The 17,426-nt window shown below is 37.7% G+C and overlaps 1 protein-coding gene across 1 annotated transcript in view; it reads left to right on the forward strand.

Moving 5' to 3' along the window:
- Positions 1 to 439: 439 nt before the first annotated feature.
- LOC107722186 (glutamate receptor ionotropic, NMDA 2C-like) overlaps positions 440 to 17,426 on the forward strand; it is a 42,978-nt gene continuing 25,991 nt past the window's right edge. Inside the window, exons 1-2 of the mRNA XM_016530438.1 lie at positions 440 to 581; positions 8,759 to 9,197. Of these exons, the coding sequence (XP_016385924.1) occupies positions 8,775 to 9,197 (423 nt within the window). The 5' untranslated portion in view covers positions 440 to 581; positions 8,759 to 8,774. The remainder of the gene's footprint in view (positions 582 to 8,758; positions 9,198 to 17,426) is intronic.

The raw sequence follows: 17,426 nt of genomic DNA on the forward strand, positions 1-17,426 counted from the left end.
CTACAGGCATATCACAACTTTAGGCATAGGTAAACAAGACCCACGTGAGATGTATTCAAGATTTATAGAGTAAGACACCACCTCACGCATTCGCACGCCAATCTGTGAGCGCAGGGAGTCACCGCCACTCAGCTCCCCACCTGCTCTCGCACCTTTCCTCAGTCAGGGATCACAACTGCAACTCTCCAACTGTCTCTCATCGGCGTCACAAGCCGGCGAAGCTGCTAACAGCTGTTTCTCCTCTTTTTTTGGATACTTGTCTCTCTATTTCTCACTAATTCCTTCCATCTTTTTCCTCACCGTGTCAATGACACCATATTCAGTTTGACCCTCTTTGCCAGGAAGAGCGAGAGAGAGCGAGAGGGAGAGAGATGCCATCACCACAGCAGGGTCTTCAGCTGCCACACAAGTAGACTCACACAAGTGTTGAGAGAACGAGAGAGAGACAGTGCGAAAGATAGAAAAGGCCAAAAGGAGGTGAGAGGAAGCAAAGGCGAGAAGAGGAAACAAGAGGAGGCGGAGACGCACAGCTGAAGAATGTACAGCTTGGGGTCAGGCTCGGATGCATCTAGCTGGCACAGGTAAGGGAATTCTTTTTCATTCAATCTGCTGTTGACAGCAAACATACAGCTTCGCTCGACCTTTGTGCGTGTGTCCATGGAGAGTGGCTTTCCATCTCTGGGTCTTGCATGTGTGGCGGGGGGAAATGCCTGCGGGGCTAAAGCTGCCGTAGTTAACAGGTGGAGCGCCGCTCTCTCTCGTGGCTGCTCGCTCACGGAGTGCATAAACAGTCCTTGAAAGCGTAACCGGCAGAGTGAATGGGATTCTGGAGACCTGAATGCTTTCTGACACACATACCTGCACTGGGACTTTCTTGGCATTGGGAATGACAGATGTACATATATCAGCTCACAGTCTGTGTGAGTGACGCTGGACTAATTTACACACATTTACAACAGGAGAAAGAGGGAAAGTGGGTCATTCATGACAAATTGGGTTAAAAAACACCTGTTTTTAATCATAACGTCTTTCAATTTGTAGTAAAAAGCTAGCAAAGGTGGGTGGAAGGTTTTTTTAACTCAATAATCATGCTTGAATATTATAGATATATATACAAATTGGAGACAGGAGACTGGCCAAGGTCAAAGAAGGGAAATTGATTTTCTTGCGGTGTTGATGTTTTCCTTATGATTTATTTTCCTCACAAATGGAATGTGACATCCTCTAAAGCCCTGTTTGAGTTTGACAGACAAAATGAGGTTTACCTTTAACGTATGTGCAGTATGTGCGTATTTATTTATTCATACATTTCAGTTTGTCATAATAATGCTTCTAAATAGATTAGAAGTGATAGAAAGTGAGAGATAGTGTCAAAGTATGTACATTCATAAACATCCTGAGTCATTTATCACTCAAGTGTCATCTCTGATAATCCTGTTATAGGTATGCTGTTGTTGATGTGTGGTTTTGTCTCAAGAGAAAATGAGAGCCTACTTAAAAGGTCTAACATGTTAATTTGATTTATTTATTACAGACACTCCGGCCCTTCTTAGCATTCAAAAGACAGAGCCGTTGATTGTTGCTGAAATGCTCATCTGTTAATGTCCAATCGCAACTGTTTGGAGTGTGACTAATACATCACTATTAACATCCGATTCTGTCTGCGCCGCCACACAGGATACAAATGCTGGCAATGGTGATACTACCGTCTGTATTTCAATGTCATAATCTGTTTTCATTTTATAGCAGACTCACTGAAACCTGTATGATTATGGCTGAACTGGTGAGATCACAGAGGTTTGGAAAAGCCAGCTGATATGCAATACATGTAGATTTGGGGAACACTAATGTGTGCTCTGACCATGACATTCTGAGCTCTTTCACCTTGGATCACTGTTAAAAATGTATACAGCACACGGTGGGTTTGTGTGGAATACTAAATAAGGATGTGATCTGTTTTTAAAAGAGTTGCTCTACGGCCACACCGACCATGAGTCGTCACTGTAAACGAGTGATATATGCAGTTTCAGTGTACCTGTGTAGCTTAGAATTAGCTTTATGTGTGACAAATTTGAGTTTTAGGCCAGCAACTTAACTGCTTCTTAAATACTTACAAAATACTTTTAAAGTAATGTTAATAGTGTTTTTTTTGTGTGTGTGTCCGTGGTCCATTGAGTTTGTTTGATTAGCAGTTGCTCACACAGTGGTTGAAGCAGCTGGTAACATCTGGACAGTTGGGATTCTGTTGTAACTTTTGTGGCCGAAGCTTAAAAAGGAAACTTACCATGATCCCGCTCTTCTCCTGTGTGATTGATGGCTCCTGTTCCACATTACAAAAAGCAGACAGATCGCTCATCGAAAGCCACGTTAAGACTAGGAATTAGCTTTGTTAACTTCATTCAAGTGAGAATGTGTTTGCGATTGTTGCTATAAATAACAGCGATAGTGTAACTCCAAATGTAATTCAGCTTTAAACTTGCTAACACTCTCGCTTGTGGCGGGATTTTAACTCAGAGACACATACGTCGACAGAGCGCGCAAGATGTTAATTCAGTGCTAATATAACACCATCTGGATGCTGTGTATGACAGTCCATGTATGTTTTACAGCTCTTTGATTGTCATTTTTGATGGTCACAGATGTCTGTCTAACCACAAATGCAACCAGTTCTGCAAATGTCTAGTTTGTAGTTGGAGCAAAGCCTAATCTACAACCATTTCAAGTTGTGCTTAACGGGACGTAATCCTATATACTATGATTTACCAGATGAGACCAGATATTTTATTTATTTATTTTTTCTTTCAGTTATTTTAATATTTTCAGATTATTGTTTTGTGGTAAGGAAATATTACTGTAACTATTATTATTTCTGTTAAACCAAATAGTTTTGATGCATTAGAAATGGTTTTCTCTTTCAAATATGCACATTCTTCTGTGTGATGTCTGTTCATTTGACTGCTATTTAAATTACAGTTTATTTTATGGTATAAACTCAATGGCGGATGTGCAGGTTGTAGTTGTAGATGTAAAATGTATTAAAAGCCATTGTGCTTTAATCAGCTTCACCTATCAGATGCCGTGTGGACAGCTGGCACCCACAGCTGGTGTTTTACTTTGAAAATATTTCTATCTGCGATTATCTACATGGAAGGTGCAGATTAAATTTTGCGACGAGTCGTGTTTATGTGTAATGCTGTGAATCCAGGCAAGTGCCTTACAGTAACACAGGCACCCCTGTGCATTTATCACAGACCTACATGATCACTATTTATTTATTTATTTTTTACATTTACTCAAGTGCTTCGAATCGCAGACCAATCCTGTCCAATGATGGCGTAAAATAGAATGAATGGCAGCTGTTTTTTTGCCTGACATTGATGAACCCTTTTATTTTCATTATTTTGTTGTTTTGTTTGAAATAAGAGCACATGCTCTTGCTGTGTGATGTGATTGTCCATAGGATCTATGGTCAAACACATATCAAAGTGTCCATTTTTAAAGAGATCTGAGGACTTGAAAAGAACATGAGAAGATCACATCTACAGCAGATCTAACAACCTAAAAACGGCAGTGTGAATATATTATTGTGCAGCAGCCTGACTCTGTGTGTGTGTGTGTGTGTGTTCCATTTGCTGTCATCAAAGCAAGGCTGCAGGTGTCTCACTGCTGTTCACAGTGTCACGTGCAGTAGGCCCATGAACACACACTCTGAAGACATCCAACATAGGGGTGTTTCTTCATCTATTGGCACTTGTGTCCCAGGGGTTCATTGTTATTAAAACTAACTGTTTTTTTCTTTGTTATGTTAGGGTCACATGAAATGTGTCTTGGAAACTTTTCATCAGGCATTCATCATTTGTTTTTCATACTTTTTAAATGCCCTTTTTGTATACATTTTATTGTTTTTTTTTTCTTTATCCAAGACCTAGATTTTCTGCTCATATCTTAAAAAATGTAAATTCATTACAGGTGCATCTCAATAAATTAGAATGTCGTGGAAAAGTTCATTTATTTCAGTAATTCAACTCAAATTGTGAAACTCGTGTATTAAATAAATGCAATGCACACAGACTGAAGTAGTTTAAGTCTTTGGTTCTTTTAATTGTGATGATTTTGGCTCACATTTAACAAAAACCCACCAATTCACTATCTCAACAAATTAGAATATGGTGACATACCAATCATCTAATCAACTCAAAATACTTGCAAAGGTTTCCTGAGCCTTCAAAATGGTCTCTCAGTTTGGTTCACTAGGCTACACAATAATGGGGAAGACTGCTCATAGGTCTTCAACCCTGCTCCTGGTGACCCACTGTCCTGCAGAGTTCAGCTCCAACCCTAATCAAACACACCTGAATCAGCTAATCAAGGTCTTCAAGATCACTTGAAAAGTCTCAGGCCAATTTATTGAGATGCACCTGTGTACCATAGGTCTTCAACCCTGCTCCTGGTGACCCACTGTCCTGCAGAGTTCAGCTCCAACCCTAATCAAACACACCTGAATCAGCTAATCAAGGTCTTCAAGATCACTTGAAGTCACAGGCCAGGTGTGCTGAAGCAGGTTGCAAATAAACTTTGCAGGACAGTGAGTCCCCAGGAACAGGGTTGAAGACCTATGCATTATATAAACAAAAAACATAAATTATTTCCATATTTATTGTGTGAAAATTATTTGTATTCATATACACAAATTACTGTCCAGGTTGCAGCTTCATTTCCATCATAATCAACAATTTTACCCCTAATAATTATTTTTCCTTTTTTCTCCCCAGAGTTTGTGTAGTTTTGTTACAAATTGGACAATAGTGTAGGCGAAGAGCATGCTTGAGATGAAATACATTGTTATTTTAGTATCATTGAGATATTATTATAATTTTTATTAATATTTTGAATTAGTTGATTTATTTTTAATGTATTTTTTTACATTTCCATTTCTATTTTAATTTTAAAGTTATAGTAATTTTTTGTGTTTTGTCATATTTCAAGTTTTTCTTTTAATATTTCTATATAGTTTTATTAATTTTGCATTGTAGTTATTTAATCAAGTTAAACTAAAAAAAAGCTAATATATAAATATTGCCTGTTTTATTTTATTTTATTTCAGTTGTTTTTTTTTGTTTTGTTTTTCATGGTTTTACTTTTTCTTAACTAACCCTGGATGAAATATGAAAACAAATAAAAAAGGTAAATGGAGGTAACTGTAAACAGAATATTTTTATTGTGCGTCATTTGCAGTCAAGCTGTAATTCTGTCAAATTAAGTGTGAAAATTAAATTATTCATGAAAAGTAATATTTTATTTGCAACTTTACTCCATATTTAAAATGTAATTTACACCACAGAACTGTCACCACCATGGACTTTTAGTTTGTTTTCTTCCCTCATGTTTTCCCTCGTGTGTTGATTAGTTCATTCTGTTCACCTGTGTTCTGTTAATCTAGTCATTAGTGCCTCGTTTGATGTTACCCTGTGTGTGAGAACTTCTTCATCTTGTGGATTATCTATTAAAAGGATTTATTTCTATTATCTTCATCGTGCCTTCATCCTTGCAGCAGTCGGTATGACAAGAATGCTATGGACCTTTTTCACATTTCCGGGTTTCTCAGCAGCGGTAGTCGTCATAGTTGGGTTAACTTGAAGAGCAGTGAATGGGAGAGTACCACAAATATATTTTTTGCATTCCCATTTGCTCAAATAGCAAAAGAAAAACTCCACGATAGTGTTTTCATTACTTTCAATAAAAGGAAAAAAATTGAGAGAGACTGATAACGGCAGTCAGAAGAGAGAACTATGTCAAATTTACTGTACTTCCCAAAGACGCTGCATTAGAAACACCCTCACATTAGCATTAACTGTTTTTTTTTGTAATTTGATGCAAAGGTGATATAATACAAAGAATAGTGTTATAAATGTACATACATTTAAAAAAAAATACAAATATGAAAAACTTTTGAGGATTTACGATGCTGATGACAGTTAAACGCGTCATCACAGTCTTGTGAAAAGGGTCCATTGCTGTTAAACACAATACATTGTTTGAGATGTGCTGGAAAAGACACATGTGGCGGAAATGGACACTGTTAAACACAGTTAGCAGACAAAACTAATGAGAGTGTGCAAAGTGTGTTTTAAGACACTCCACAGGACCAGAAGTGCCTAGTTAAAGAAACACCCCTAAATATATATTTTTGAAATGAAAGGTGCTCTTTTTTCACTCCTCTCTGTCGTGTTCCCTAGAAACTCACGCAGCTGTTGCTATGTTAACTCCACTGCTCGGCTAAGTGTGAGGATTTTGTTGAGTTACGAGCATACAAATATGTTCATTGATGCTTTGCCAGTATTGAGTGGAGTTTAAACAGTATCTTTTTAATGAGGGTTTAAAAAATAAAAAAAAGGCAGACATAGACCATGACGGTTTTAACTCTCTCTGAGCGTCTGGGTTTCTCATGGCAAGTCTTTTGTTTGGTTTTGTTGCTTTTGCAATTGGAATGCTTCTCCTTAGATCTCCTTTCTTACTTCACCATCTGTCTTCCACTTGTGCAGAAAGTACTTGTTGTGATTCCACATTGGGTGAGGAGTGTTGCTAATGAAGACCATAGGAAAACAATGCAGTACAAAGCATCAGAGCGAACGAGCAAATCCACATGCATTCTTACTGTAATATATCCTTAATGTAGTAAGTAATTAGGTTTATTAGAAGCCAGATGTATTCATGGGAGCATTTTAAGGAACATGATAGCCATCACAATGTGAGTGTTGCATTTATCATGCATAGTAATTAAACTCCATGGTCCAACAGCTAGCTCTGATAGTTTAATAGGCTGCGGTGTCATAGTCGTAAGATGCTGGCATGGATGGATGGGCCTAACCTTTAAGATTCTAATTCAAGTGCATCTCATCAGATTCTAGTTTTGTTTGCTGTTGAAAAGAAAGTCCTCGCTCTGTTTTACGAGCCAGTTTTATTTGTGTGTACTGTAACACACTTAGAAGTGTAGCGGTAGCCTTATGGTTAAAGTTCAGCTCTGGCAGCGCAAAGGTTCCTGGTTCATTTCCAAGTAGCAGTGACCCAGAAACCAGAGAGTTATTGAGATCTCTATTATGCTCTATCACCATGGATACCAGTAATGCACTTGACCTGAGCTCGCTCCAAGGGGCCTGTGCTTGAAATTAATAGACTTTAAGGTCTATATGGTCGCTTGTAAGATCAAGACAAGCTACATATGCTATAGAATTGTGCACTATATAGATATCTGTGTTTCACAAACTGGCAGTGGTGTGAATTGGAATTATTAAACAAGCATTCATCAGATGACTCGCACCATCTGCAGGTTGAGAGATCAGGGACTGACCCCTGTGAAATGTTGAGAGCTGAGTTTAGATGTGATTCCCTACTGGATTCATTGTAAACCTCCCACTCAGCCTGCTAATGGCCTGTTGTGTCACAAAGGCACATGCATGCTGTGACCAGAACACATGCAATCCGAGATTATGAGTGACAGAAATAGACATTCAGACCACATGAATGGTTTTTAAACACAGGATTACTATGCATTAAACACATTTGTACATTTAATTATGTACAATTTCATATTGTGTATCTGTCAGTTGTCTTCAGTAAGATAAATTAAAATTAAATAAATCACATTTTTATATTCAAATTAATGCTGTAAATCCTCAAATATTTAATCAAAATAATCTCAGTTTATTTGTATTTTTTATTTTTTTTTCAATGTTTATTATAAACCCGGAGGGCAATTTTTTTGTGCAGCAGTTAATGTTTATGCATTAATTTCTTTTTTTTACCAACTAAAATATTGTTTTATTTGTGTAATTATTGAGTTTGGCAAATTTGTGTGAATGACACTTGAGGCATATTATATATTTATGTACATAAATAACACTAGACTGAGGTAGATTTCTACAGCAGTTCTTTTCATCTGTGTCACTCAGGCTTCTCTCTTGCTCACAGCAATGCAATACTGTGTCCTATTTTCATCTCATCACAGAACACACAGAAATCAATATTGCTAAATCACTGCGGCTTGTCACTCATTTTCAAGTCTCCCCTGATAATAATGTAAAAAATAATGTAAATGTACACTACGGTTCAAAAGTTTGGGCCTGATGAGTTTATTTAATGTTTTTGAAAGCAGTCTCTAAAGCTCAAGGCTGCATTTATTTGATCAAAAATACAATAAAAACAGTAATATTGTGAAATATTGTTTTTACAGTTTTCTGCTTTAATATATTTTGACATATAATTTATAGCTATCTGTGATGGCAAAAGCTGAATTTTCAGCAGCCATTACTCCAGCCTTCAGAAATCATTCTAATATGCTGATTTAGTGATCAAAACACCTTTCTTGTTATTATCAATGTTGAAAACAATTGTGCTGCTTTACAGTTTTTGAGGAAACTGTGATACTTTTTTTCAGGATTCTTTTGATTGTTTAAAACTAATGCAAATTCTGTATATAACAAACTGTAATAAAATGCATTGAATCTCAATCACATATCAACGTTAATCTGAAATAATAATAATAAAAAAAAAATGTTAAATTAAATCGAAATAAATTTCCCAACACTTTATGGACTTTTTTGTAGACTACTTTATGGTTTTTACTGACCAATGGCAGTGAACATTTTTGGAAAACCTGTAAATTATACACACTTAAAAGAGAACACATATCTGACATTCTCCAATCTGACAAACAAGTAACCATTCTGAAATGTGCTTGTTCTTTCTCTCTCTCTCTCAGGCTCTAGGAGGCTGAAATGGCCACTCCTCAAGGGTGTTGGGGTTCCTCTCTTCAACTCCTCCTCTTCTTTCATCTGTTACTCAATGTAGTGCCTCTCTGCCGGGGACGTCCATTCTTCGGCCCTCCTTCGGTCAACGTGGCTGTGGTTTTCAGTGGTTTGGCCCACCACAGTGAGATCAAGGGCCGTCTGAGTCCAGAAAACTTCCTAGACATGCCCCTGGAAGTGAACCCCATCACCGTGTTGGTGAATGACACTAACCCCAGGGCTTTACTCACACGTCTCTGTCAGACTATGGCTGCAGAGAGCCTCCACGGAGTGGTGTTTGAAGATGACGTGGACTCAGAAGCTGTGGCACAAATCTTAGACTTTATCTCCTCTCAGACGTCCATCCCCATCATAGGCATCAGTGGAGGTTCTGCAGTAGTCATCCCACATAAGGTAAGTGTTTGAAAGGTGGCAGCGGTAGATCTTGGGGATCTGTCAGCTGAAAGGAAGATGGTTTAATAAGTAATGGGGGATTTCCTGAGATCAGAATCCATTGAACACTTATTACGAAAGGATTGTCTTTGCAACTAGGTAGGGAACCTTTGGATCACCTAACAATATATTTTAATTAAGTTTATTTTTTACTATTTTTATATTTAACCAATTACAGAAAATTTTATTTACTGGGTCACATTCATGAAACACAAGCAGATCCAATTTCTGTACAAATGATTCATAAAGCTTTCATAAACATAAAATACATAAAATGATCATTTAATTAAATGACTGAAAATTGTGAATTGTGAAAAGTTGTTCAAATGGTTTTCTTTGGAACAAACACATTTCTACGTAAATCATTCGTAAAGGTTTTTGTACATAACTTTTGACAATTTATGCAGAAAAAAATGAATGATTTACACCGAAATGTGCAGAAATATATATATAAAATCATTTATAGAACTTTTTATATGTAAATTGTCACATTGAATTAAATTCACACAATTTACACTCCAAAATTGAATGGATTTACACCGAAATGTGTTTGTTACACCGAAAATCATTTGTCAAAACTTTTTGTCCATAAATGTCACATAGTCAAATGCAGTAATTGTACACACAAAGCATTTTACAAATGATTTAAACAAAAATTGGCTTGTGTTTCATGCATGAGGTTCAATGTGTGTGCCAGAATAAAAATTAAGGTTCATAAACATTACCCAATCATCCACACACATAAACAAAAAATGTATTAGAGTTATTATAATACAACAACAAAATCCCCTGAGCTTTACTCAGAGATGCAGTTAAACATACAAACCGTATATACATCAAAGCATGAAAGAAAAACATCATATGTATTTCAAATATCAAATCGAGATTCAATCATGGGTATCTGTGAAATCATTTCAGGAACGCTGTTCTCACAGCTCTTATTAGACACAGCAAGTCAGAAATAACTGCTGTGAGGTCGAGAAACGTTAGCATGTGCATGTGGTTTGTGTGTGTATTTTTCAGCAAGCCCCCTGCAATGATATGCTATTGAACAGCTGTGTGGAAAAGTGATTTTGTGCTGTGTGAAAATCAATAGGTGTTATGATTTGTATAACCAGCAACCAACAGTTGTGTCCCATTTTCCTCTGATTACTGAGATGTGGAAACTTCTGAATAACATCAAGAAATAATATAAAATTACAGCTGTTAAATGCCCATTTTTAAGGCAACTGCATATAAGACTTTTTCATGACAGTAATTTTACATACAGTGTGTAGTGAGGGCATTTTGTGTACATTTATTGAGAGTCTGGTGGCAGCCTAAACTGTGAATGAAATAAAAACACAGTCTTATCTGTTATTGGGAAGGAACAAACACAAAGCAGTCTGAACAATCACACAAACGTCTTGGTTTTCAAGAAACTTTTTTGAGAAACTTTCATTATTCCATCTCTAGAAAACAGCCATACAGGTTTGCAACAGCATGAGGTTGAGAAAATGATGACAGAATATTCATTTTTGGCTTAAATAATCCTTTAATTTGAACAATTATTACTAAAAGCATGTGCAGCTGTGTTGCTTTTTTATGGTTTAGAGCACGCTGTGAGGATTTTGCAGCATCTGATATGTGAAATCTACAACACTCAAAAAGTACGCTTTTTAGATGTAAAACAATCATTACACATGCAGACTGGCAAAAGATGTATATCTTTAAATGAGAAACACAATAGCCCTTGATTTAATGGGGCAGATGAGTATCTTCAATACCAGCAGTAGAGTGGAGGACTCCTTCCTGCCCAGCTGTCATTTTTCAAATGCCTTTCAGATTCGCACGATGTGCAGAAAAATGTTGATAAGGTGGGGAAAAAAGTGGAACAGAAAGCCAAAAATATGCATTTGTCTCCAATGCCAGATCATTGTTTAAGAACTGGATTAAAATGAAGCATTCTGGCAGGGATTAATTTTTCGAGAGTTTAACCGTAGAGCGTGAAATATAAAGATCCTGAATAATTTGCCAAATCTTTTGAACAGCCCAGTGACCATATTCTTATTTTTAATAAATCTCTTGCTTCCTTCATATTTATCATTTCCAATTCTCATTTATCTAATACAGTTATAATATTTTGGACAGAACTCTAAAAAAAAAGGATAGAAAATGTATTAATTCTGACTTTAATATCAGTCAAATCAAATCAATCAAGCTGCCACAAAGAAATAGCATAAAGCTGTGAACCATATTTCATGGCACTCTAAACAACCACACTTCCAGATTATGGATTAGGCATTTAATCTCCTTTGAGAAATGCATGCATATCATATCATATAAATTTGATGCGATTATACAATTCCTTTGTATAGGCATGTGGTGGGCGGAGTCAGAGACATGCGACAGCCTGTTCTACTTTATTCGAATCTGGTCATTCTACAGCAAGACAAACCAATGTATATTGCACATGTAAATCCCATGCAATTGAATAAACTGTTCCTGATTATTTTTTCTAGCATGAGGGATTGGACTGGAGGTCACAAACATCTGGTATGGGACTTCTCATGAAATCCCAGTAGCATGGAACACTGTGTCAATGGCCAAGTGCCTTGCAAATAAATAAAGTGAGCTTAAAATATCACTTTTCAGGGACTTCCGGTGAGAAGCGCAATGGAGTAGACGTGTTTGTCTATCTTCCCCGTCTAGCTTCGTTTATTCCTTCAACTACCCCACCGACTTTTTCGGACAAACTATAAAAACTAACAAGACGACTTTTGGATAACAGTGTCTGTCTAAAATGGCAACCAAAACGGCAAAAACATCTAAGAAAGAAGCCAACACGAGAGCCGAGGCGCCCGCGACCTCGGGCGAAGTGAACATGGCGGCTCTAACAGACTTGCTGGAAGAACATAGAGCGGCCTTGGCGGTTGAGTTCAAGGCTGCGATCTCAACATTAGAAGTGAAACTTGACTGTGTGCAAGCTACGGTATCCGATCATGGATAGAGACTTACCACGCTTGAGTCCCATGCGGAGTCACTAGATGAATGGGTGGAACGTCTAGAAACTTCCCTCGCAACATTGACGGAGAGTAACGCAAAGCTCAAAGCCAAGACCGCTGATCTGGAAGCGCGGAGTAGACGGAACAACATAAGGATCATCGGAGTGCCTGAGTCGATAGAGGGTCCGCGGCCAACGACATTTTTCTCCGAGTTGCTTTTTGAAGTTTTTGGCGATCAAATACTATCCCCCCCGAGCTAGATCGAGCGCACAGATCCCTCACTGCTAAACCTGGGCCAGCGGAGAGACCAAGAGCAGTTGTGGTCCACTTTCATCGCTACCTGCTAAAAGATAAAGTAATTCGCGAGGCACGTAAAAAACGAGGCGAACTACAGTATCAAGGGAAACCAATCGCCGTCTATGAAGATTACAGCCCTGAAGTAATGGAGCAACGGGCTCAGTATCGTGACGTCATGGCCGAAATGTACAAACAGGGGTTTAAACCGGCTGTTTTATATCCGGCGAGGCTTCGAATAACAACCAAAGAAGGGAGCAACAAGTGGTTTACATCGGCGGAGGAGGGCAAGCGGTATTTGGATTCTCAGCGCGGCGGTTCTCAATAATCTGGTGTGCCTGACATTTGTGCCAAGAAGCGGAGCAATCCTATGCTGAATGGCATCTTTGTTATTCACTGCTAAACCTAAACCAGGGGAGAGACCAAGAGCAGTTGTGGTCCACTTTCATCGCTACCTGCTAAAAGATAAAGTAATTCGCGAGGCACGTAAAAAACGAGGCGAACTACAGTATCAAGGGAAACCAATCGCCGTCTATGAAGATTACAGCCCTGAAGTAATGGAGCAACGGGCTCAGTATCGTGACGTCATGGCCGAAATGTACAAACAGGGGTTTAAACCGGCTGTTTTATATCCGGCGAGGCTTCGAATAACAACCAAAGAAGGGAGCAACAAGTGGTTTACATCGGCGGAGGAGGGCAAGCGGTATTTGGATTCTCAGCGCGGCGGTTCTCAATAATCTGGTGTGCCTGACATTTGTGCCAAGAAGCGGAGCAATCCTATGCTGAATGGCATCTTTGTTATTGGAACTATGTAAATTAGGAGCTGTATTAATCTAATACAGATTTCGGTTATCTGTTTTACAATGCCCTTTCCTACTGTCTCGTAGCAGAGGTTGTTTTGCACCCGTTCAGATTTAACGCCCTCTATTGCCTTTGAACTGCATTAGAAATTGTATAGTCGTTGTATGCCATATTTTTGATTGAACAAGCTTTATTCGATGGGCTGTTAAAGTACATTTTTATATATTATTTTGCGTTTGGGGGTTAAAATGTGTTATTGGGGAAATATAAGGTTTGCAGTATAAATAGGAGTGAAAAAGGAAGTAAGGTATTCGGAGAGATATGGAAGTTATTGGTTGGATGTTTAAGGGGAGATTAGAGGTATCTGACTATTTTTACGGATGTTTTTTTTTTTTTCTCCTCCCTCTTTTGTATTTATCTCTTTTCTGCATCACATGGATCAGGGTCTTACAATAGTTATTCATGATTCAAATGGCTGGTAATACAATAATATCAAATATAAATATTAATTTTATCTCTTGGAATGTAAAAGGTTTAAATAACATCGTAAAGACCAAAAAAGTTCTTTCACATTTACAGTCCCTTAAAGGAGATATAATCTTTTTACAAGAAACCCATCTTCGCACTTCAGATGTTTCTCGCATTAAGAGTGCATGGATAAGTCACTGTTTTCACTCCAAATTTGGTGTGAAGGCAAGAGGGGCAGCGATCCTTGTGCATAAGAACATTGCTTTTGAACCGGAATCAGTGGTTTCAGATCCGAATGGTCGTTATGTGATTGTGTCTGGAATCTTACAAACAATTCCAGTTGTTTTAGCATGTATATATGGCCCCAATTGGGACAATGATAGTTTTTTTTGCTCATTTTTTTTTCTGTACTCCCTAATTTTGATAGTCACCACATAATTATAGGGGGAGATTTTAATTTGGTTCAAAATACAATTCTGGACCGGTCTTCTTCAGAACATTCCACATTGTCCAACTCTGCCAGGCTCTTAGAGTCTTATACTAAACAGATTGGCCTGTCAGATCCCTGGAGATCAAGGTTTCCAACTAGCAAAGTCTTCTCTTTTTTTTCACATGTTCACCATTCATATTCACGAATCGATTTTTTTCTTTTAGATAATAGAATGATGCACTCTGTCAATTCTTGTGACTATCATAGTATAGTCATCTCTGATCATGCCCCCACCTCTCTGGATTTAATGGTTCCACAAGCCAGAACTTGTTTTAAACAGTGGAGATTTAGTTCACATTTACTTTCTGATAACAATTTCAAAGATTACCTCACATCTCATATAAATCTATATTTTGAAATAAATGACAACAACTCTGTTAGCAGTAACACATTATGGGAGGCATTTAAATCTTATATGCGAGGACAGATAATTTCATATGTCTGTCAGTTGAGGAGATCTGAGAACTCCAAGATGGCAGAAATATCTAACCAACTTTCTAAACTAGACCTTCAATATTCTCTGACCCCCTCACCCACAATTTACAAAGAACGGCTTCAACTCCTTTCAGAGTATAATTTACTTTTAACTCACAAAGTTGAAAAACAACTGTTGAGTGCCAAGCAACATTTTTTTGAATTTGTTGAAAAAGCTGGCAAATTACTTGCATTTCAATCTCGAACTGCCCGCACATCTAGACTGATCCCCAAAATTAAATCTCCTAAGGGTGACATAGTTTTTGACCCAGAGGAAATTAATTTGATTTTTTCAAAATATTACTCAGATCTTTATTCCTCGGAATGCGACTCAAAATTATTGAGCGACCCTAACCCCTTCGATCAACTAATATTCCCCTGCGTAAATGATGGCTCCACAAATGATTTGGGCAGGCCTGTGTCTATCACGGAAGTACAAGAGGCAATTCGTTCACTTCAAAATGGTAAATCTCCTGGCCCTGATGGCTTCACCACTGAGTTTTTTTCAACTTTCTCTTCTGTTCTAGCCCTAATACTACAAAGAGTATCTAATGAGGCCTTTCTTTCAGGGCGGCTCCCAACAACCATGTCTGAGGCATCCATTTCATTGTTGCTAAAGAAAGATAAAGATCCATTGCTCTGCAGTAGTTACAGGCCAATTTCTTTGTTAAATGTGGATTTTAAAATTTTATCTAAGATCCTTGCCCTTCGCCTTCAGCAAGTGTTGCCTGCTGTTATTTCCCCTGACCAGACAGGCTTCATGGCTGGTAGACACTCTTTTTATAACACCAGAAGATTTTTTAATACCATCCTTTCTTCAAGTTCCGACACTGCCGAGGTTATATTGTCTCTCGATGCTGAGAAGGCATTCGACAGGGTTGAATGGGAGTATTTGTTTTTCGTTTTAAATAAATTTGGTTTCAGCTCAATTTTTATAGCATGGATTCGATTATTATATTCTTCCCCTGTAGCCTCTGTGTACACCAATGCAACGCATTCTAAAACCTTTCTGCTTTGTCGAGGCACTCGCCAAGGTTGCCTCCTTTCACCTCTATTATTTGCATTGGCTATAGAGCCATTAGCTATTTGGCTGCGAAATTACGAAAAGTTTGAAGGCATTACTCGGTTTGGAACCTCTTATAAACTGTCTCTCTATGCAGATGACCTTCTTTTATATATAACTAACCCCACTTCATCATTACCACCAATCCTCCAAATTTTGTATTCGTTTGGCAAATTTTCTGGTTACAAATTGAATCTACAAAAGAGCGAACTGTTCCCAATCAATTTAGCAGCTGAGACACTTTCTCAATATCCTTTTTCCTTTAAGTGGGTTCAGGAAGGATTCAGATATTTAGGTGTATTCATCACTAAATCAGTCACAGTTATTTTCAGAAAGAATTTTAATTCCCTGCTAGATGCTTATAAAGAAGATATACAGAGATGGTCCTCTCTTCCTATATCGCTAATTGGCTGTATTAATTTGGTTAAAATGACAATTTTGTCCAAATTCTTATATCTCTTTCAACATATACCCATTTATATTAACCAGTCTTTTTTTGTTACTTTGAATCAGATAATTAACTCTTTTCTGTGGGGTGGCAAAAATGCACGGATAAGTAGAAAGGTTCTCGAACGTCCAAAGTCGAAAGGGGGCCTTGCCTTACCAAATTTTCAACAGTATTACTGGGCCTGTAATATTACTAAGCTTTTGTATTGGACCAACACTTCAAGAGTTTGTGAAAACCCTATTTGGGCCAAAATAGAATTGTCATCCTCAAAACTTTCCCTTCATTCAATGATTTGCTCTCAGTTTCCTATAAATAGTAATTATGTCTCAGACAGTTTAGTGGTGACCAATACTCTTAAAATATGGGTTCATTTTAGGAAGCATTTTGGGTTAATCAGACCGTCAGCTCTTGCACCTATAGTTAACAATGTATCTTTTCTACCATCATGTTCTGATCCAGTTTTTCGTGACTGGTCTTCTAGGGGTCTTGGAACCATCAAGGACTTGTATGATAAAGGTATATTCTTATCATTTTTAGAATTGTCAGAAAAGTTTAATCTTCCTAAAACCCATCTCTTTCGCTTCTTTCAGATCAGACATTTTGTACAAAATCAGTTTCCTCAGTTTCCTAATCTTCCTCCTGATTCAAAAATGGATATCATTCTTTCTCTTAGTCCAGATAGAAGAGGGCTAATCTCTGTCATTTATGAATCAATAGATTCTTTGAATTCTGACCCCTCTGAATCACTCAAGAGTACCTGGTAACAAGAGCTGGGGTTAACAATAAGTGAAATAGAGTGGGATTATATACTTGATTTAGTACATTCTTCTTCCATATGTGCCAGACACCATTTGATGCAATGCAAGATTCTTCACAGAGCGCACTACACTAACGCTAGATTAGCCAAAATATATCCAGACAGAAGTAACACTTGCAATAGGTGCCCACAATCTCCTGCAAATCACACTCACATGTTTTGGTCTTGTCCAAGACTGACAGAGTTTTGGTCTAAAATATTTGTTACTTTTGAAAAAACCTTTAACATATCAGCCACTCCAAACCCTTTTACAGCTCTGTTTGGAATTTCTTTTAAGCCAAACTTGCCTTCAACAACGCAAGGCGTTATTGCTTTTACCATGCTATTGACTAGGAGGCTTATTCTCCTTAA

This window comes from Sinocyclocheilus rhinocerous, unplaced genomic scaffold (assembly GCF_001515625.1).
Source record: "Sinocyclocheilus rhinocerous isolate Xijiao unplaced genomic scaffold, SAMN03320098_v1.1 scaffold334, whole genome shotgun sequence".
Taxonomy (NCBI): Eukaryota; Metazoa; Chordata; class Actinopteri; order Cypriniformes; family Cyprinidae; genus Sinocyclocheilus; species Sinocyclocheilus rhinocerous.